Genomic DNA, 23286 nt, shown 5'->3' on the forward strand with positions numbered 1-23286 from the left:
GTGAATGATGGATCCTGTGTTATCTACTGTATATAGAGATGTTATCAGTCATTGTACAGGAGGAGGAGGTGAGTTGTGACATCACCTGTTGTGAATGGTGGATCCTATGTTATCTACTGTATATAGAGGTGTTATCAGTCATTATACAGGAGGAGGAGGTGAGCTGTGACATCACCTATTGTGAATGGTGGATCCTGTGTTATCAGTCATTGTACAGGAGGAGGAGGTGAGTTGTGACATTACCTATTGTGAATGGTGGATTCTGTGTTATCTACTGTATATAGAGGTGTTATCAGTCATGGTACAGGAGGGGGAGGAGGTGAGTTGTGACATCACCTATTGTGAATGGTGAATCCTGTGTTATCTACTGTATACAGAGGTGTTATCAGTCATTGTACAGTAGGAGGAGGTGAGTTGTGACATCACCTGTTGTGAATGGTGGATCCTATGTTATCTACTGTATATAGAGGTGTGTTATCAGTCATTGTACAGGAGGAGAAGGTGAGTTGTGACATTACCTATTGTGAATGGTGGATCCTGTGTTAGCTACTGTATACAGAGGTGTTATCAGTCATGGTACAGGAGGGGGAGGAGGTGAGTTGTGACATCACCTATTGTGAATGATGGATTCGGTGTTATCTACTGTATATAGAAGTGTTAGGCTATGTGCCCACGATGCAGAAATGAAGCAGAAAATTTCTGCATCTCCCTGGCAGAAAAAACGCATGCAGATTGTGCATGCGTTTTTCCTGCAGAATACATGCGGATCCACATGCGTTTCCGCATGTGGACTGACAAGCGCTTTCCAGGCGATAGCATCACTTGGAAAGTGCTTGACAACTAGGTCACACTGTATAAATCCATGCAAACGGCATGGATTTATACAGTGTGACCGTAAAAATTAAAACAAATAAAGCTATACTCACCCCCGAGGCCCCGGCTTGGCTGCCGCGCTCGTTCCTGTCTGGTTCCCGGCTGCCGGCATATCGCGAGACAGAGCGGTGAAGGGCCTGCGGTCACATGACTGTGACGTCACCGCAGGTCCTTCAGCGATGCCGGCATTCAGAGAGAAGCCTTCGGAAAGGTGAGTATAAACTTTATTTGTTATTTTATTCTTTTTTTTTACAGGTACAATGGTACCCAGGTCTGGATGAGAGTCTCCTCTCTACAGGTACAATGGTACCCAGGTCTGGATGAGAGTCTCCTCTCCTCCAGAACTGGGTACCATCCGCACATAGAGACGCATAGAAGCCGCTTGTACAAATGTACAGTCTTGGTTTCTATGCGTTTCAATGCAAGTCAATGGCGGGAGTTCCGCTGCGCTTCCGCAAAATTAAATGACATGCTGCGGATTTTTGTACGCAGCATAAACGCTGCGGAAAAATCCGCAGCATGTGCATAGAACATGCGGAATCCCCTTGGAGACCATGGGGTGCGGATTACCTAGCGTTTCCACTGCGGAAATTCCGCAGCATAAACGCTTGAAAAACGCTACGTGGGCACCCAGCCTTATCAGTCATTGTACAGGAGGAGGTGGGCTGTGACATCACCTATTGTGAATGATGGATCCTGTGTTATCTACTGTATATAGAGGTGTTATCCGTCGTTGTACAGGAGGAGGAGGTGAGCTGTGACATCACCTATTGTGAATGGTGGATCCTGTGTTACCTACTGTATATAGAGGTGTTATCAGTCATTGTACAGGAGGAGGAGGAGGTGAGCTGTGACATTACCTATTGTGAATGGTTGATCCTGTGTTATCTACTGTATATAGAGGTGTTATCAGTCATTGTAATCCAGCCTGTGATGATAATGAAAATGCAAAGAAGTGATCTCTACAGACCAGGAAGTGTCTTTTGTGAGGTACAGTGAAAACTGTAAGATTTCATGATCACAAAAGCATGATAGTGGCGTGGCGTCATCTTATGTGACACCCCTTTTAAATAATCTTTAAATGGTCCAAAAATTATAATTTGAACCTAGAAGGAATATAAAATGAATGCACCAAGTATTATATTGAAGGGACACTACAACTAAACATGGCAGCTTATAAGAGGAGTATCTGATATTGTGAGTAACTATCTGCAGACTGGCTGATACGGGACAAAGTAGTGATTGCAGGGACAAGGATTATCCTGCAGTGTCAGTCCTGCAATTGTCGCAAGTTTTCTAAAATGTGCATCCTCACTGGGAGGGACACATGTGCTATACTTTCTGCAAGAAAATTTTGGAAATTACATAAAAAATCCAATTTATTACAAGGCGTGAAGCTCCTAATCAATTAGATGCATCTTACTCCAGCGAAATTCTGTTTAAAACTGGAGTAGGAAACACCAATTTTAGTAAATTCTCTGTGTTTTTATTTTATTTTTTTTAAACATAAAACCAGGGTACCCCTTTAAATTTAAAGAGCACCCATCGCTCTAATTTTCAGTTCATTAAATCAATAGTACACATGAAAATAAGCAACTTTGTAAGATATCTTATTGGGGAAATCTGCTTCTTTCTCCTCTTGGACTGATCTTTCATTCTCAATTCATGGGTAAAATCTTTATTCACTTTCCTACTAAGATAGGAGATGACAGTTGGTGCTTTTGAAGTTCTATGGAGGTGGAGGGAGGAGCTAGAGGCGGACACAGACATTCTGCTGCAAGTTCTTCTGAAATGACCGTTACAGTTCGTGCTCAAAGTTCTACGGAGAAAGAGAACGGTCGATTCAGGAGAACTTGCAGCAGAATGTCTGTGTCCGCCTCTAGCTCCTCCCTCACTCCACCTCCATAGAACTTCAAAAGCACCAACTGTCATCTACTAGCTCAGTAGTGGGAAAATCCATTTTCATTGAAGGCACATTTTATACCGCACCAAACTGGTAATGCCCATCTGTCAATTTATTTATAAATTTCCAGTAGGAATAACAGAGGAATGGCACAACATCAGAATTAGTAAGAAATGATACACCAGAAATGTTTTATTGTGGAGAACATAGATATTTGCTAAAATGGACAGGTCCGGGTTCCTGATGGATCACCCTTTCAAAAGCAGCCCTACCCATATCATGATTCATGTGTTGCCCTCCTGTTTTAAACTAAGGCTTTGTTCCCACAGAGTTGTTGTTTTTTTAAGGTATTAAAATTAAAAAAATATTAATTAATTTGAAAACATTTTTTTTTTTCCTTTGCAGCCTTTTGATTTGGCAGTGCATAGTTTGGAGCAAATTCCATCAGGACATGAGCTTTTTTTTTTTTCTTTTTCTACCAGACATTTAAATAAAAAAAATAAAAAAATCCCTTAAACAAGAGCAAAATGAATTTCCCATAGAATCTGAAAAAAAAAAAAAAAAAAAACCTCCAAAAAATGTGTACATAGCCTAACATTTTCCAATCAAACCCAGGGTAGCAAGAATTTAATGTTCTCTGAAAGCACGTCCTCTGTAGGACATTTCAGTGAGTCAGACGTCCATTAAAAGGAACCGGTCAGCACATTTTTGGATATGGAAGCAGTGGTATAGAGTGTGTAGGTGCTTGTCCCCCGATAAAAATGAGACCTTTTATGAGGAGATCCGATGTGCCAATAATGAGAAATCAAGTGTAGAAGCTGTATGCAAATCAGACAGGAAGTGAACTGGGAGCACTTCCTGCCTCATTTGCATACAACTTCTACAGTAGATTTCTCATGACTGGAACATCGGATCTGTACAAAAAAGGTCTCATTTTTCCCGGGGAACAGGCGCCTACACAGCCTATTCCATTACTTACATATACAAAAATGTGTTGACAGATCCTTTTAAATACGATTTTCAGAAGGGATTTCTAGTTGAAGCGGTGTGATATTTTCCCTTTTAATAGCTCTCCCACAGCGATAAAATTAGTAATCATGTGTTAATGTATTTAGCGTCCACCCTATAATTACCTCTAAAATCTACAGTACAGTAGTGATGGAGAAAAAAAAAAAGCACTAAATTTACGTCATATTTTTTTACAATTGCTTTAAAAAAAATGTAATTTAAAAAAGGTAAAAAAAACAAAACATAAAAAGAAATAAAAAAGTTCTCCCGTGGTGAATATAAATAATGACACCAAGAGCACAAACCATTCATTCTGGATGTGAAAGAGATGAGGCAGCGAACGAGAGAAAGCAAAGAAACATGGCGTGAAAAGGAGAGCAATTTATTTACAATGATTTATTGGGGGCAGAGGAGGACAGGATGGTACCCCCCCCCCCCCCCAAAAAAAAAGCATAATAAATCTCACATTCATTAATAAGAGGCAAATCAACCCCATTCAGGAGACATGAGTGATCAGCATGCAGCATGCCGTCGCCGCCTCGCTTACCTCCGAGCTATAATCGTCAGCGGTGGTGGAAACTTCACTCTCCGGCTGCGATTAAAACACAACCTATTAAAATAAGGTTTCTTCTCGCCATACAACCACGTACGCGAAGCCACGGACCCCGACACATGGAGGCATGGCCGATCCTTCTCCATTATCTTCATCATACTATAACCCACTTCGGAGCCTGCATCTTTTCAAATCCCGTGTCCCCATGACAACACTTCCTGTCTATGTTCTGCCCCATATACCAAGGTGATGTTATATAGGATCCAAATTACTGTCCACATTCTAAATGTTATTAGGAGCCATTGGATAGTGATGAACATGCAAGAAGTGTTGTCATGAGGATGCACAAAATGTACTTATAAGGGGGCCGGTCAGCTTTATTGACCAGTCGATTTTTAGTAAACACTTGCATTTCCCACAAAAAAAAAAAGTTGGGAACATTTGTGTCGTTCCTTTGTTATTCCTCCTGGAAATGTAAAAAAGTATGAATAAATTGACAAATGGGTGTTAAGGGGGTGTGTCTGTACAGAGTCAGGCACTATAAGCCCTGATTGGACAGTGGAGGGGTGTGTCAGGACACCCCTCCCCCCCAAACTAGCACCACCCAGTTATCAATTTATCCATTTATTTCCAGGAGGAATAACAGAGGGATGGAACAAAGCAGAGAGAAAAATGCCTTAAAAATGATGGTAAATGATGTGTATTTCCATAAAATAACAAGTCAGACTTGTCAGGAGAGCGAACAGGTCTTGTTTAAGGACTGATAAGTCGTCCTATTTTCCATTATTATAATCGGGTCCAAGAGGAAGCACAAGTAATCATTGGAGCCATTGGTATCAGGCCTCTAACACTCTGACTCTTAAAGGGATTGTCCAGCCAAACAAATAATATGCATAAATGCGATTCAAATAGTAAATTATATCCGTTTGTCCCTGGTCACAGACACTTCCTTTCCAGTCCTGCCAAAACAGAGTTACCTTAGTGTGAAGGGAGCTGGCTGCTTGAATAGCTGAGCCAGCCCCCTCCTCTGTCACAGCCAATAGATTGGAAAAAAAGGGGACTGGCTAACTGCTTGTTTCAATAACTAAGCCAGCCCTCTTCTTTATCTATCTATTGGCTGTGGCAGGGGAGGGGACTAGCTCAGCTACTGAAAGAGAACAAGAAAGGGACTGCCTGGCTGTTTATTTCAATAGCTGAACAAGCCCTCTCCTCTGGTACCGCCAATTGATAGAAAAAGAAGGGGGCTGGATGTTTTTCAATAGGCAGTGACAGAGGAGGGGGCTGGCTTAGCAATTGGCTGTGACAAAGGAGGGGGCTGGCTTAGCAATTGGTTGAGACAGAGGAGGGGGCTGGCTTAGCTATTGGTTGAGACAGAGGAGGGGGCTGGCTTAGCTATTGGTTGAGACAGAGGAGGGGGCTGGCTTATCTATTGATTGAGACAGAGGAGGGGGCTGGCTTATCTATTGATTGAGAAAGAGGAGGGGGCTGGCTTAGCTATTGTCTGTGAGAGAGGAGGTGGCTGGCTTAGCTATTGTCTGTGAGAGAGGAGGGGGCTGGCTTAGCTATTGTCTGTGAGAGGAGGGGGCTAGCTTAGCTATTGGCTGTGAGAGAGGAGGGGGCTAGCTTAGCTATTGTCAGAGAGGAGGGGGCTGGCTTAGCTATTGGCTGTGAGAGAGGAGGCGGCTGGCTTAGCTATTGTCTGTGAGAGAGGAGGGGGCTGGCTTAGCTATTGGTTGAGACTGAGGAGGGGACTGGCTTAGCTATTGGCTGTGAGAGAGGAGGGGGCTGGCTTAGCTATTGGCTGTGAGAGAGGAGGGGGCTAGCTTAGCTATTGGCTGTGACAGAGGAGGGGGCTAGCTTAGCTATTGGCTGTGACAGAGGAGGGGGCTAGCTTAGCTATTGGCTGTGAGAGGAGGGGGCTAGCTTAGCTATTGGCTGTGAGAGAGGAGGGGGCTAGCTTAGCTATTGGCTGTGACAGAGGAGGGGGCTAGCTTAGCTATTGGCTGTGACAGAGGAGGGGGCTAGCTTAGCTATTGGCTGTGACAGAGGAGGGGGCTAGCTTAGCTATTGTCTGAGAGAGGAGGGGGCTGGCTTAGCTATTGGCTGTGAGAGAGGAGGTGGCTGGCTTAGCTATTGTCTGTGAGAGAGGAGGGGGCTGGCTTAGCTATTGGTTGAGACTGAGGAGGGGACTGGCTTAGCTACTGGCTGTGAGAGAGGAGGGGGCTGGCTTAGCTATTGTCTGTGAGAGGAGGGGGCTGGTTTAGCTATTGGTTGAGACTGAGGAGGGGACTGGCTTAGCTATTGGCTGTGAGAGAGGAGGGGGCTGGCTTAGCTATTGAAATAAACAGCCAACCCCCTTCATACACAGCTCTGGTATTGTGTCGGCACAGGAAGCAAAGCGGTTAGGAGCCGGGATGGAAAACAGACGATGAAGCCTTAATGAATTGATATCGCTGCGGGGACGACCTATATATTAGGCGCTCACCTCTATGGTGTAGGTCTTGTCGTGCTGGATCATTTCCCCCTGGGGCATCGTCCTCATGATGGTGAATTCGGCAGTGGTACCTGCTCCGCTAGGGGCGGTCTGGGGGAGGGAGTCATCGCGCTGGGACAGTCCGGCTTCTGACACCAGTTCGCCGCAGTCCTGTTTGGAGCTGGAGGACGGCTTCTTCTTCTTGTTCTTCTTGGCAGTATTCTGGCTGTCCGCCTGTCCCTTGCGCTGTCTGAACTGGGCGAGCTAAGAGGGAGCAAAAGAAAAAAGAAAAAAATCAGGAACATAGAGGAGGGACGGGGAAAGGAGTGGATTCTGGACCATGTTTGGGCTCCTATAAAGCTTTAAATCTACTACCTACCAATGTGTGTACTGGAATTTTACAGGTACGTTCACATACTGCGATCGCACTGCATTTTTTTTGGGCTGCAGTTTTTCAAGTTTGCAGTAAAAACTCATTATTTACGCCATGATTTAAATATTATATGTATATATACACATGTATATATATATATATATATATATATATATATATATATATATATATATATATATATATATATATATATATATATATATATATATATATATATATATATATATATATATATATATATATATATATATATTATATTATAGGTTTTTACCAGGTAGCATTGCCCTTCAACTTCCCCTGAAAAAGTATAAGACTGGTGCCTCTCTCTGGTACCCCAAATAAGTAAGGGGGCCATAATCCCCAGGACTCCTCAAAGTCTGTTAACTGACCACTAAAAAAGTCACAAGTTCAAAAAAATCTTAATGTTCCTATGACACGTTACTGAGTAAAGGGATCCTTAAATCCCCCGGCAGAGGTTTCTTTACAGATCGGCAGATGAAGCCTACGGTCCAACAAAGTCACAGCCAGGAGGCGAATCACAGCATCACTCAGTCACCTATTAATGGGGTAATCCCAGACTTTAAATGTCGAATGTGCCAACAAAATGTATATTTAGTGCCTGGACTGGTCCTAGTCCACCAGGGAAACTGCCATTCAACCCTTCTCTGCCTTAGACCACCAGATAAAGATAAAGCCATTCATAGCCCTGCAGGAATAATGCCGTTAAACCCAATTTCTGTCTTAGACCAGCAGCTATAGTGCCATTAAACCCCATTTCTACCCTAGCCCAACAGGGATAGGGCCATTAAACCCCATTTCTACCCTAGCCCAACAGGGATAGGGCCATTAAACCCCATTTCTACCCTAGCCCAACAGGGATAGGGCCATTAAACCCCATTTCTACCCTAGCCCAACAGGGATAGGGCCATTAAACCCCATTTCTACCCTAGCCCAACAGGGATAGGGCCATTAAACCCCATTTCTGCCCTAGCCCAACAGGGATAGGGCCATTAAACCCCATTTCTACCCTAGCCCAACAGGGATAGGGCCATTAAACCCCATTTCTGCCCTAGCCCAACAGGGATAGGGCCATTAAACCCCATTTCTGCCCTAGCCCAACAGGGATAGGGCCATTAAACCCCATTTCTGCCCTAGCCCAGCAGGGATAGGGCCATTAAACCCCATTTCTGCCCTAGCCCAGCAGGGATAGGGCCATTAAACCCCATTTCTGCCCTAGCCCAGCAGGGATAGGGCCATTAAACCCCATTTCTGCCCTAGCCCAGCAGGGATAGGGCCATTAAACCCCATTTCTGCCCTAGCCCAGCAGGGATAGGGCCATTAAACCCCATTTCTGCCCTAGCCCAGCAGGGATAGGGCCATTAAACCCCATTTCTGCCCTAGCCCAGCAGGGATAGGGCCATTAAACCCCATTTCTGCCCTAGCCCAGCAGGGATAGTGCCATTAAACCCCATTTCTGCCCTAGCCCAGCAGGGATAGGGCCATTAAACCCCATTTCTGCCCTAGCCCAGCAGGGATAGGGCCATTAAACCCCATTTCTGCCCTAGCCCAGCAGGGATAGGGCCATTAAACCCCATTTCTGCCCTAGCCCAGCAGGGATAGGGCCATTAAACCCCATTTCTGCCCTAGCCCAGCAGGGATAGGGCCATTAAACCCCATTTCTGCCCTAGCCCAGCAGGGATAGGGCCATTAAACCCCATTTCTGCCCTAGCCCAGCAGGGATAGGGCCATTAAACCCCATTTCTGCCCTAGCCCAACAGGGATAGGGCCATTAAACCCCATTTCTGCCCTAGCCCAACAGGGATAGGGCCATAAAACCCCATTTTTGCCCTAGCCCAGCAGGGATAGGGCCATTAAACCCCATTTCTGCCCTAGCCCAGCAGGGATAGGGCCATTAAACCCCATTTCTGCCCTAGCCCAGCAGGGATAGGGCCATTAAACCCCATTTCTGCCCTAGCCCAGCAGGGATAGGGCCATTAAACCCCATTTCTGCCCTAGCCCAGCAGGGATAGGGCCATTAAACCCCATTTCTGCCCTAGCCCAGCAGGGATAGGGCCATTAAACCCCATTTCTGCCCTAGCCCAGCAGGGATAGGGCCATTAAACCCCATTTCTGCCCTAGCCCAGCAGGGATAGGGCCATTAAACCCCATTTCTGCCCTAGCCCAGCAGGGATAGGGCCATTAAACCCCATTTCTGCCCTAGCCCAGCAGGGATAGGGCCATTAAACCCCATTTCTGCCCTAGCCCAGCAGGGATAGGGCCATTAAACCCCATTTCTGCCCTAGCCCAGCAGGGATAGGGCCATTAAACCCCATTTCTGCCCTAGCCCAGCAGGGATAGGGCCATTAAACCCCATTTCTGCCCTAGCCCAGCAGGGATAGGGCCATTAAACCCCATTTCTGCCCTAGCCCAGCAGGGATAGGGCCATTAAACCCCATTTCTGCCCTAGCCCAGCAGGGATAGGGCCATTAAACCCCATTTCTGCCCTAGCCCAGCAGGGATAGGGCCATTAAACCCCATTTCTGCCCTAGCCCAGCAGGGATAGGGCCATTAAACCCCATTTCTGCCCTAGCCCAGCAGGGATAGGGCCATTAAACCCCATTTCTGCCCTAGCCCAGCAGGGATAGGGCCATTAAACCCCATTTCTGCCCTAGCCCAGCAGGGATAGGGCCATTAAACCCCATTTCTGCCCTAGCCCAGCAGGGATAGGGCCATTAAACCCCATTTCTGCCCTAGCCCAGCAGGGATAGGGCCATTAAACCCCATTTCTGCCCTAGCCCAGCAGGGATAGGGCCATTAAACCCCATTTCTGCCCTAGCCCAGCAGGGATAGGGTAATTAAACCCCATTTCTGCCCTAACCCAGCAGGGATAGTGACATTGATCCCATTTCTGCCCTAACCCAGCAGGGATAGGGCCATTAAAGCCCATTTCTGCCCTAGCCCAGCAGGGTTGGGGCCATTAAATCCCATTTCGACCCTAGCCCAACAGGGATAGGGCCATTAAACCCCATTTCTACCCTAGCCCAGCAGGGATAGGGCCATTAAACCCCATTTCTACCCTAGCCCAACAGGGATAGGGCCATTAAACCCCATTTCTGCCCTAACCTAGCAGGGATAGGGCCATTAAACCCCATTTCTGCCCTAACCCAGCAGGGATAGTGACATTGATCCCCATTTCTGCCCTAACCCAGCAGGGATAGGGCCATTAAAGCCCATTTCTGCCCTAGCCCAGCAGGGTTGGGGCCATTAAATCCCATTTCTACCCTAGCCCAACAGGGATAGGGCCATTAAACCCCATTTCTACCCTAGCCCAACAGGGATAGGGCCATTAAACCCCATTTCTACCCTAGCCCAACAGGGATAGGGCCATTAAACCCCATTTCTGCCCTAACCCAGCAGGGATAGGGCCATTAAACCCCATTTCTGCCCTAACCCAGCAGGGATAGTGACATTGATCCCCATTTCTGCCCTAACCCAGCAGGGTTGGGGCCATTAAATCCCATTTCTGCCCTAGCCCAGCAGGGTTGGGGCCATTAAATCCCATTTCTACCCTAGCCCAACAGGGATAGGGCCATTAAACCCCATTTCTACCCTAGCCTAACAGGGATAGGGCCATTAAACCCCATTTCTACCCTAGCCCAACAGGGATAGGGCCATTAAACCCCATCTCTGCCCTAGCCCAACAGGGATAGGGCCATTAAACCCCATTTCTACCCTAGCCCAACAGGGATAGGGCCATTAAACCCCATTTCTACCCTTGCCCAACAGGGATAGGGCCATTAAACGCTATTTCTATCCTAGCCCAACAGGTATAGTGCCATTGAACGCCATTTCTGCCCTAGCCCAGCAGGGATAGGGCCATTAAGCCCCATTTCTGCTCTTACCAGCAGGGATAGGGCCATTAAGCCCCATTTCTGCCCTTACCAGCAGGGATAGTGCCATTAAACCCCATTTCTGCCCTAGACCAACAGGGATAGTGCCATTAAACCCCATTTCTGTCTTAGACCAGCAGGTATAGTGCCATTAAATCCCATTTCTACCCTAACCCAACAGGGATAGGGCCATTAAACCCCATCTCTGCCCTAGCCCAGCAGGGATAGGGCCATTAAACCCCATTTCTACCCTAGCCCAACAGGGATAGGGCCATTAAACCCCATTTCTACCCTAGCCCAACAGGGATAGGGCCATTAAACCCCATTTCTACCCTAGCCCAACAGGGATAGGGCCATTAAACCCCATTTCTGCCCTAACCCAGCAGGGATAGGGCCATTAAACCCCATTTCTGCCCTAACCCAGCAGGGATAGTGACATTGATCCCCATTTCTGCCCTAACCCAGCAGGGATAGGGCCATTAAAGCCCATTTCTGCCCTAGCCCAGCAGGGTTGGAGCCATTAAATCCCATTTCTACCCTAGCCCAACAGGGATAGGGTCATTAAACCCAATTTCTACCCTAGCCTAACAGGGATAGGGCCATTAAACCCCATTTCTACCCTAGCCCAACAGGGATAGGGCCATTAAACCCCATCTCTGCCCTAGCCCAACAGGGATAGGGCCATTAAACCCCATTTCTACCCTAGCCCAACAGGGATAGGGCCATTAAACCCCATTTCTACCCTTGCCCAACAGGGATAGGGCCATTAAACGCTATTTCTATCCTAGCCCAACAGGTATAGTGCCATTGAACGCCATTTCTGCCCTAGCCCAGCAGGGATAGGGCCATTAAGCCCCATTTCTGCTCTTACCAGCAGGGATAGGGCCATTAAGCCCCATTTCTGCCCTTACCAGCAGGGATAGTGCCATTAAACCCCATTTCTGCCCTAGACCAACAGGGATAGTGCCATTAAACCCCATTTCTGTCTTAGACCAGCAGGTATAGTGCCATTAAATCCCATTTCTACCCTAACCCAACAGGGATAGGGCCATTAAACCCCATCTCTGCCCTAGCCCAGCAGGGATAGGGCCATTAAACCCCATTTCTACCCTAGCCCAACAGGGATAGGGCCATTAAACCCCATTTCTACCCTAGCCCAACAGGGATACGGCCATTATACGCTATTTCTATCCTAGCCCAACAGGTATAGTGCCATTGAACGCCATTTCTGCCCTAGCCCAGCAGGGATAGGGCCATTAAGCCCCATTTCTGCCCTTACCAGCAGGGATAGGGACATTAAGCCCCATTTCTGCCCTTACCAGCAGGGATAGTGCCATTAAACCCCATTTCTGCCCTAGACCAACAGGGATAGTGCCATTAAACCCAATTTCTGTCTTAGACCAGCAGGTATAGTGCCATTAAATCCCATTTCTACCCTAACCCAACAGGGATAGGGCCATTAAAGCCCATTTCTACCCTAGTGCAGCAGGAAGAGGGCCATTAAGCTCCATTTCTTCTCTCACCAACAGGGATAGGGCCATTAAACCCCATTTCTGCCCTAGACCAACAGGGATAGTGCCATTAAACCACATTTCTGTCTTAGACCAGCAGGTATAGTGCCATTAAACCCCCTTTTCTGTCTTAGCCCAGCAGGGATAGTGCCATGAAACCCTTCTCTGCCCAAGACCACAATGAATAGTGTCATTAATTAAAATAACCCAATTAATCTGGTATAATTAACATCAGATTAAATTATTTTTTCAACCCAGAATCACATAAATCTGACAGCAAAATCATCTTTGTTTTTCTGGACTGAAACCTGATCTAAACCCTGTGTGCCTACTATAGGATGGGGAACCAGCTTAATAAGGGCGACCCTGCACCGACACTGAACATACCCCTAATCTTAGACTACACATCCGAGATAAGGTCCAAAAGTCCCCAAAGTCTCCTATGCCAAAATTGGAAAAAGGGGCTTGGCATGTTGATTCGTCTGCTTCTCGTCCTCCTGATGAACCCATAAGCGGAGAAACGCATAGGAGACTTTGGGGACCTTAAGCCCTTCTGTGCCCTGGACTAGTAAGAATAGTAATATGAAAAAGGGCTTGTTCTCTACTTGGGTCCAAAGTGACATAGGGGGGAAAAAAAAAAATCATAAAAAAAAAAAAAACTAATTTTCTGGCTTGGTGAGAATGAATGCTGCAGCTGGTCACTTGCCGCTGATTGGCTGCAGTGGTCCCGTGATGCCCCATCTAGGAGATATCAATTTATTACATTTTTTGTTCAATATATTCTTACTCTTGGCACATTTATGTGTTTTAAAAGTGGACAACCTTTATAATCCCCTCCACCCCTAGACCACCAGGGATACTGATATGAACACTTTTACTGCCCTGGACTATCAGCAACACAAACATTCACCCCTTTACTGCCCTAGATAATCAGCAAAAGACGTAATCTCCTACTAGACCACCAAGAATACAGATATGATCTCCTACTCTGCCCCGGCCCACCAGGACCTTTTTGTCTAAATTTTGGAGAGCTGTACAGTAATTTTTACTTGCTGTCCTGGCATAGAGGGAACATATATCGTCGGGCCGGACCTATGCAGAGCTCCTTTCACAGATTACAGCCACCTAAGAAGTTAATGACACAATCACTTTAACCAAACGCCTAGGAGACGCGTTTCTCCAGCAAAGCCCCCCGCTAATCCCGCAAATCAAATTTAGAGATTGGCAGCGGCTGTTATAGGACTTGTGCCAAGATCTTATTTGTTGCGTTCACTTATAGAACGGAGGGGGCACAATCAAGAGGAAAAGTGTACAAGGTCGGTTCACCACTAGGCATCGTTTTATATCTCAATTCTGCAAATCCAGGGGTCCCAAGCCCCCCAACAACTTTTTAGGTTTAGGTCAAGGCTAGGATACACCATCACGTTCTGATTGTGGGGTTTGTCCTCTAGGACCCCCAGAAAGGAGGGGATGCATTGCACGTTTCTTCACCGATTCACCCCGCACATCAGTGCCACCACGATGGTCCCGGGGCTGCAGCTCCCTGTACAGCCGGCGGGGAAAAGAGGGTGCAGGATCAGTCCCAAGATTACTGACAGTCCCGAAGGTGGGGCCCATCTTTCCCAATCATATATGTCATCACTTTACAAGACAGGAATAATCGACAAATGGCAAAGATTAACTCCCCGAGAAGAAGACTACTTAAACATAAAATCATCAGAACCGGCGCTTGCTTCAATGCACCGACACGTGGGTTTAACAATTAATGGACATGTGGTACCTTGTAGCAGAACATGTCTGACAGCAGGTATGGCCCCAGTCCGCTGGTACGATCCCAGACAGTGGGTATGGCCCCAGTCCGCTGGTACGATCCCAGACAGTGGGTATGGCCACAGTCCGCTGGTACGATCCCAGACAGTGGGTATGGCCACAGTCCGCTGGTACGATCCCAGACAGTGGGTATGGCCACAGTCCGCTGGTACGATCCCAGACAGTGGGTATGGCCTCAGTCCGCTGGTACGATCCCAGACAGTGGGTATGGCCCCAGTCCGCTGGTACGATCCCACACAGTGGGTATGGCCCCAGTCTGCTGGTACGATCCCAGACAGTGGGTATGGCCCCAGTCCGCTGGTACGATCCCAGACAGTGGGTATGGCCCCAGTCCGCTGGTACGATCCCAGACAGTGGGCAGGGCCCCAGTCCGCTGGTACGATCCCAGACAGTGGGCAGGGCCCCAGTCCGCTGGTACGATCCCAGTCCGCTGGTAAGATCTCAGAGAGTGGGTACGGTCCTAGAGAGTGGGTACGGTCCCAGACAGCAGCTACAGACCCAGTCCACGGCTATGGTCCCAGACATCAGCAACAGACCCAGTCCACGGCTATAGTCCCAGACAGCGGGTACAGTCCCAATCCACGGCTATGGTCCCAGTCCGAGAGTACAGTCTCAGACACCGGGTTCGGTCCCAGTGCGAGGGTATGGTCCCAGTGTGAGGGTACGGTCCCAGACAGCGACCCCTAGACCCGCACTCAGCAGGTTATATGACAGCGTCCCGGCCGGTGACTCCTGATGTCTCAGCTTATGTGATTTACAACAGGGATAAGAAGTACGTGCACAAATCCTGTTACAATATGATAAGCCGGGCCCCACCGTGACCAACCATTAGGCCTCGCAGATATGACACGAATGGTGGGGAACACGAAGGAGAGATCACAGCGGGAAGAGAAAAAAACCCCGACCCACATCTGACCCGAGCTCCGCACTAATGCAAGACTCAGTAATTGGACATTTTCCATTGTCTTATCTGTAAAATGTATTTGTACGACCATCAGATTCCTATATTTATATGGAGATCAGCGGCGCCAACTGGGCACTGATCATCTCTTCTTGCATGTACCATTCTCCCACACAAACCACAAATTCACTGCGTCTTCAGAGACTGCACTGGATGTTATACAGTTGTGCCCCAGCTGCTGCAGAACCTCAAAATCGCTGTTTATTTACAAATAGTTCAATAGTTAGCCCTTAATGCAACGTTCAAAGAAATGTGATTGCGCTGCAGTACAAAAAAACAGCGCAATTGTATCATGTGAAAATGAGCTGAAGTGGTTTTCCACTCCCTTTGTGAAATTAAAAAAGGAGAGTAATGCTCATTAAAAAAAAAAAAGCTCTGTCGTGCCGATCTCCATTAGGACCGGAAGCGATGATGTTCCAATCGACTGGCAATTGACCCCGCAGCTAATCAGTGGCATCCGAGGTCAGATGACTGGTGGTCGTGATGTCATCACTCCAGGTGCTGATGGAGACCACTGCAGCACTGGACCGGTGGGGAATTCTTTCTTTCTAAAGATCCCTGCCCGCTGTTCACTTTTCAAAAAGAATAATAAGAAGCCTCTACGTCGCCAGCCGCTCCAGGGACGCCTCTACGGCGCCGCCTGCCCCAGGGACGCCTCTACGGCGCCGGCCGCTCCAGGGACGCCTCTACGGCGCCGGCCGCTCCAGGGACGCCTCTACGGCGCCGGCCGCTCCAGGGACGCCTCTACGGCGCCGGCCGCTCCAGGGACGCCTCTACGGCGCCGGCCGCTCCAGGGACGCCTCTACGGCGCCGGCCGCTCCAGGGACGCCTCTACGGCGCCGGCCGCTCCAGGGACGCCTCTACGGCGCCGGCCGCCCCAGGGACGCCTCTACGGCGCCGGCCGCCCCAGGGACGCCTCTACGGCGCCGCCTGCCCCAGGGACGCCTCTACGGCGCCGCCTGCCCCAGGGACGCCTCTACGGCGCCGCCTGCCCCAGGGACGCCTCTACGGCGCCGCCTGCCCCAGGGACGCCTCTACGGCGCCGCCTGCCCCAGGGACGCCTCTACGGCGCCGCCTGCCCCAGGGACGCCTCTACGGCGCCGGCCGCCCCAGGGACGCCTCTACGGCGCCGGCCGCCCCAGGGACGCCTCTACGGCGCCGCCTGCCCCAGGGACGCCTCTACGGCGCCGCCTGCCCCAGGGACGCCTCTACGGCGCCGCCTGCCCCAGGGACGCCTCTACGGCGCCGCCTGCCCCAGGGACGCCTCTACGGCGCCGGCCGCTCCAGGGACGCCTCTACGGCGCCGGCCGCTCCAGGGACGCCTCTACGGCGCCGCCTGCCCCAGGGACGCCTCTACGGCGCCGGCCGCTCCAGGGACGCCTCTACGTCGCCGGCCGCTCCAGGGACGCCTCTACGTCGCCGGCCCAGACAGAGGCTCACGTCTACACTCTGGACCAATAATAGACACAAATTGTTGAGAATCTTGTTGATTGTCTCCCGACTCTTGCTGCAGTGATTAGGAGAACGATCCATACGTGTTTTCCGCCCATCTGTCACTGATCGCTGCGCTGTCAATAAAACATCAATCTGGCTCCTGACAACTAATTCAGGGGTGAGAATAACACCCTGTGAGCGAACAATGCAGCAGCCATTACCATCCTATGATATGGGGAGGCCAATCACATCCTCTTAAATGCAAAAGACAAGGGTCCAGCTTGCAAGACCTCTTGCAAATTGAGGATTTTCCCAAGGGATTTTGTTACTGGTGGCTCCCTGCGACAGCTGCTCCAGGGAAAACGGTCATGAGAGGTCATCCATGTGGTCTCCTCACCTGTCTCCAGCAAAGCCCTTACACTTCTTGTTGTCGGCAACACGACACCTACTGACGACCTTGGTTTATGGACGCCTCCGGACCATAGAGGTATAGCCGGTGGTCTTCTTACTGCATGTTTGTCTCCCGTATATTTCCTGTATGCACCATATGTGGCGAGTGCTGTGAATATACCTTCATGAAGATGGTCAATGTGCATTTTATGCATGGTGGAACTAAAAACCTGGAAAAGGAAATCTGCTCTAGAATAAGAGTGGTCTTCTCAAAGAGGTGGTCTCCTGGAGAGGCTTCCTTGTATTTCAGTTACTATATAATGGATGTGCACGCTCTTCTCTCCTCCATATTATAAAAGCCTACGTAAGCGGAAAGGAGAAGCAGGAGGCAGAGGTGTAACGTGGACTCGGTGACTCATCCGTCCGTCAGTCCGGCCGCTCCTCCATTAACACAACACCGGCTTTATTTGCCTGCACCGCTCAAAATAGCGAAACGCTAATACAGCCCCGTAGACGAGCCAAGAACGGAGCGCTGCCAACTTCTACTGTACAGGAGGCGACATCCTGGAAGATTACAGACGGAAAGGACGACCAGACACAAGAAAAAAATTGCAGAATTCTGGGCAAAATTGTTAGAAAAAAAAATAAAAAATCGGAGCAAATTTGTACACTTTTTAACGTTTCAGTAATGGGAAGGAACCAGAAAATGTGCCAGATTTATGAATGGTGTGCGGAATTATTTTAGCGCAAATAATGGTGTTAGGAAGTGAAAAATGCCTAAAATATTTTGCAAGAAGTTCCTAAATTTGGTGCCACATCACCCGATAGTGCCAACTACCGAAACACCATAATAATAAATCTATGTGCCGCCATATGGTGCCCCATGGGAAGCCCTCTATAATATTGCATTGATATAACATTGTTTTTACTTTATGTATTTTTTTTTGCATAAGAACGATGTATGCCTCACTAACTGGTGCATACATTGGAAGGCAGACCTGTTCCCTGCTAGTTTCTACACCCCAGTCCCATCTCAAAACATCGAAAATGGCAAAATTGGACATTTTCTGAGGAGCAATCAGTCATAGTATATAAAAATAAATAAATAAATATAAAAAAAAAAATCGGCCCCATAGACTATCATAGTATGAGTGCTATCCATAAAACAAAAATCACGGATCGTACTCGTACGCAAAAATCGTAAGTCTGAATAATGCCCTAAAATAAATAAATAAATGTATTTATATAAAAAATTTGGGGAGAGGCACAAATGCTCCCTGTTTATTCAGAGACTGTGAAGAGTCTGATTTATAGAAATCCGGTAAGACGCACAAAAATAGAGATTTGCATCCGTCACTCATATAAAACCTACCTAATAATAAGCCTGAAAGTGACATAATGCAATAAACCACCGGCAACCGTCACATAATCGTCCTGTGACACCGCGCACTTATTATAATTATACGGTAATAAGACCCATAAACCAGACTGACAACACCATAATATAACCTCTGACAACTAGCACGGTGTCATCAGGACTTCGCCATATTCACAGACACAATATTATAAAGGCCACGTTTAGCAGCTTCGGAGAGCTCAGTTTGTCACAGAGTCGCCCGGGCTTCATTATTCTGCTTCCTCCTATCCAATGAGTGACTATTGCCATTAATGTAAATGTCAGAACAATGGGCAGACGCTGCACCAAGCGACACTGATTAGCACCATATGGCGGCACACGTCATGTACATGTATTGGTGCATGGCGTCATTTTTTCAAAAGGATACCCCCATAGCAAAGCATGGGGAGGTGAATAGCAAAGGCAGCTCTACAGTGTCTCAGCAGCTGCACTTTTTGCCTTTTTGGGGTCAGACTCTGGTAAACAAATCACAGCCAAAAATAAGAGGAAAACACAAAGATCAATTCACACAAATCTGAGCCGCTGTCCAACACGCTGGGGGCGAAAAACTCAACACTGCTGAAATGTCACCCGGGGTCCGCAGCTGTCACACACAGGAGCTAATCCCACCACCAGGCGCTCGCCAACAACTGTGCGTCCTGACACCGCAGAACAAGAGACGCGTGGATGAGACCCCTGAAGAGTCAGAGCGGGTAATACAACCGTTATGTTACATACTGACTCAATTCACTGCCCGCAGAGGCAGATAAATAATACCGCCACAGCGTTATGACCGCCACAGAAGACTCCGATATATTGTTTTAATGCTCTCAAAGTTTGAAATAAATTATACAAGCCAAGTCCTTAAAAAAAAAAAAAAAAAAAAAAAAAAAAAAGGACCCCCGTTCTCTCCCCTGCAGCATTGCCCCAATCGCTAACCAGGCAGGTATTGCAACTTCCCCATGAGCGGTTTTAATAGTTGATTAAAGTGGGTGCTGAGGGTCCGACCCCCCCAATGATTTGATATTAACAGCCCATCCTAAGAATAGAACATCAATATTCCAAATCCATGATACATTTAACTATTTTGTGCTTTAAAGAAGAACTAAACTTATAAAACTTTGCCCAATATGAAAAGTTGTGAAACTTTGCAAATCAATTTATTAGGGGATTTATCTCCTGTAAAAAAAAAAAGAATGTAATTGGCTTCTAAAGCTCTGATCTTTCCCAGGTCGTTTTTCCTGCCTTAAGCTGTATTGATATCAGTATTTTATCCCTAGGAGTACAGCTGATGGCAGTGATGGGTCAGCGCCCATCTCCTCCTCTGAGGGTTGTGCTCATCTTCAACAAGCCAAGACTGAATTTACACTGCAAGATATTCCTGAACGAGTGTTCTTAAAAACGCTCATTTCACGATTATCTCTCAGTGTGAACAGACTGCCGAGCGTCCGATGAATAAGCAAATCGCTCATCAGTCAGGTGAAATGATCTTTTGCTCAGAATCGATCCGTTTCGGTCAGATGGGAACAATCACACGGATGTGTGAATGCGGTTTCTCCCCCCCAGCGTTTGGCCTCATTCACGTCAGTTTTTTTTTTTTTTTTCAAAAAACAGACCAAAAGTGGGAAAAAAAAAAAAGTTTCTAAATGCTGTCCGATATTTTTTTATTACGTTCATTATTTTTTTTTTTATTGTGCAGACCTCCTCTCACCTCCTGTCTGATTTTTTTTTATTACATTTATTATTTTATTAATTTTTTTTATTCTGCAGACCTCCTGTCTTTATTTTATTTTTTTCTTTACACAGACCTATGCCGATTTGGATCTGACACTTGGATCAAGATTGGAAGATTGGACAAGTATCCGCAAAAAAAAAAAAAAAAAATCACAGACATGTGGAAGAACCCGATCACGATTATAGGTACGAGTGCGAAGGATCACACTTGTATGCTAAAAAATGACGTCTGAATGACGTACACAAGCACTGACCCCATCACTGCCAACATCAGTACTCCAAATAAGCACGTTCCGATATCAATGCAGCAAATAGACGGTGAAAAAATAGCGGTTTAAAAAACACTTACATGTAATTTTTCTTTGGGGAATCTCCTAATAAAGTGATTTCCAAGTTTTCACGCAGGACAAAATCATATATATTATATAAGCTTAGTAACTCTTTAAAAACATTTTTTTTTCTCATTTTCGCCTCTCCGCTTTTCAATGTTTTTACTGACACGGCTATATGAGGCTTTGTTTCATGCAGGAAAAATTGTATTATTTTTTAGCGTTGTGTTGAGGGCGGCATTTACTGTGTAAATTTTTGGTTTAGCCTTTTATTTATTTATTTATTTTTTGCCATTCATCGTTCACACCAAACAACCTGTTGAATGAATTCTCCGGGTTATTATGGCCACGTGGATATCTAATATTTGTAGGGTTTATTTGTTACACATAAATAATAAAATTAATTTAAAAATTAATATCATATTTTCTCAGGTTGTTTGGACTTATTTTTGATTGTTTTTTTCTTAAATTTTCTCCAGATGTTTATTATTTTACGAATATAATTATAATCTCTAGGTAAAGGTTTTTTTTTTTACATTTTTTCCGGGGAATCTCGGAGCGTTGCTGATGCTACGTTTCACTACACGAGTCTCACTGAGCTCTATGTAACATGCAAAAGGACAGACAGAAGCAGACATAACCCGCTTAGGTCATATCTTAGGGGTCCCCGACTGTGTCTGAGACCACCACCTCCTACTAGATTGCACTGCAAATTTACAAAGGTGCAGAATTTAATCCGAGGACCAAAGGCCGTACAATTATGGTATTTAGTTGACATCAGGTTAAGGGGTCCGGCTTAGGCTGTCTGGTTTAAAGGGGTTTTCGGTTTCAGAAAACCCTCTTTTTCCCTCTGCAGTTAAACTGTGCTTTATTCACCCTCCCCAGGTCCGACCGCTTAGTCTCTGCCACTGCTCCCCAGTTTCTGTTATTGTCTGCAGCAATGATATCACGTCGACAGTGCTGCAACCAATCAATGAGCTCAGCGGCTCGTGCTGACAACTCGGGCAGAAACAATGAGTTCACTGATTGGCTGCAGCGCTAATGACGTGATATCAGAGCTGCAGACAAATAATAGACAGGGGGAGACTCAGCACTAGACCAGGGGAGGGTGAGTAAACCTCAGAAGAAAGGGAAAAAAAAAAAAAAAAAAACTCTGGAGGGAAAAGTTTTCCGACCCTGGAAAACCCCTTTAATACTCGCGTATCAAACTGCCCACATGCCATGTCACCCTTCACTCGGCCGCTGCAGGGTCGGGTCATCCGGGCTTAATCTGTACCCACAAGTGACAAGTGCATTTTGCCGTGGATTGACGGTGGAAAAATCAGCTGTCTATGGAGACTTTGGTAATAGCTGCACCCCCATAACGATGCTGCCATGGTGCATAAAGCATTGTTAGTGGTCCCAGCAGGGACTGCAGCCCCGTGTACAAAGCACTGTGTCCGACAACTGCACTCACACACATGAGCAGAAGACACGCTGCGAACAGCTGCAGGGACAGTTGCCGCCAGGAAAGGAGCCGAGCCCGGCACATAAAGGACACTCGGCAGGCAAATGTGACGTCAATGCAGCCATAAAAGCAACCTGTATCTTTTCTTACAAGTCTGTGCCGTTCCTCCGTTATCCTTCCTGGAAATGTGCACGTTTTCCCATGTGGTGACACAGTCACCGTCTACTCGCTGCGGACAGAGCCTTTTGTAGGGAAAATAAGAGCCAGTCACCTGTCAATATATTCACCTATTTCCAGGAAGAATAACAGAGGAACAGCTTCTGAATGTCACAAGAAATACAAGCAATTACTATCACAGACTTCTGTAAGCAACTAAATAATCCCAGCAGATCAGTGCTCCCCAATCGTTAGTACACGAATAATTGCAGAACTACAACTCCCAGCAATATAGTTAATAATATATATATGGTTTTATCACAGAGGATCACGCAGCAGGTCCACGAGGGCCCCGGATCCATCACCTCATTTTGCCACCATTTATTTCTATTGTGGTCTTTGGTCGGATAGACAGGATAGGGCACCGTGAGCTCTCGCACCGCAGGAGGACGCCCCCGATACACGAGCCCCGGTCACAAAACACAGGTACACAGGACACACGCAGACTAATGCACCGAGCCAAAGGGGCAAAGAATCACAGACACATAGAATGAATGGTGAACGGGCACCGGGCAAAGGGGAAATTTCATAGGCTGTATATACATAATGTATAGTGCGCACTCAGACATGAAGCAGGCGAATACAGCATACATATATACACACGCACACAGGGAATATATATATATACACATAGTACACACAGGGGGTATGTATATACACATGTGGTCAAAATTATTGGTACCCCTCGTTTAATGAAAGAAAACCCCACAATGGTCACAGAAATAACTTGAATCTGACAAAAGTAATAATGAATTAAAAATCTATGAAAATGAACAGATGAAAGTCAGACATTGCTTTTCTGCTTCCACAGAATTAAAAAAAACAATTAACCTCATGGAATAGGCCTGGACAGAAATGATGGTTCTTCTTAACTTAATATTTTGTTGAACGACCTTTTGCGGCAATCACTGCAATCAAACGATTCCTGTAACTGTCAATGAGAC

General features: G+C 47.0%; 1 protein-coding gene across 8 annotated transcripts in view; it reads right to left on the minus strand.

Moving 5' to 3' along the window:
* AKAP9 (A-kinase anchoring protein 9) overlaps positions 1-23286 on the minus strand; it is a 200529-nt gene that overhangs the window by 171730 nt on the left and 5513 nt on the right. For 6 of the 8 annotated variants that reach the window (XM_073677388.1, XM_073677390.1, XM_073677392.1 and 3 more), the window contains exons 2-3: positions 6823-7074; positions 4332-4376 (exon numbers count right to left, since the gene is read on the minus strand). In XM_073677388.1, coding sequence (XP_073533489.1) covers positions 4332-4376; positions 6823-7074 — 297 coding nt within the window. The remainder of the gene's footprint in view (positions 1-4331; positions 4377-6822; positions 7075-23286) is intronic. The other 2 variants (XM_073677395.1, XM_073677393.1) reach the window with 1 other exon arrangement.

Source organism: Phyllobates terribilis, unplaced genomic scaffold (assembly GCF_046119375.1).
Source record: "Phyllobates terribilis strain yellow unplaced genomic scaffold, ASM4611937v1 Scaffold_4__5_contigs__length_816908805, whole genome shotgun sequence".
Taxonomy (NCBI): domain Eukaryota; kingdom Metazoa; phylum Chordata; class Amphibia; order Anura; family Dendrobatidae; genus Phyllobates; species Phyllobates terribilis.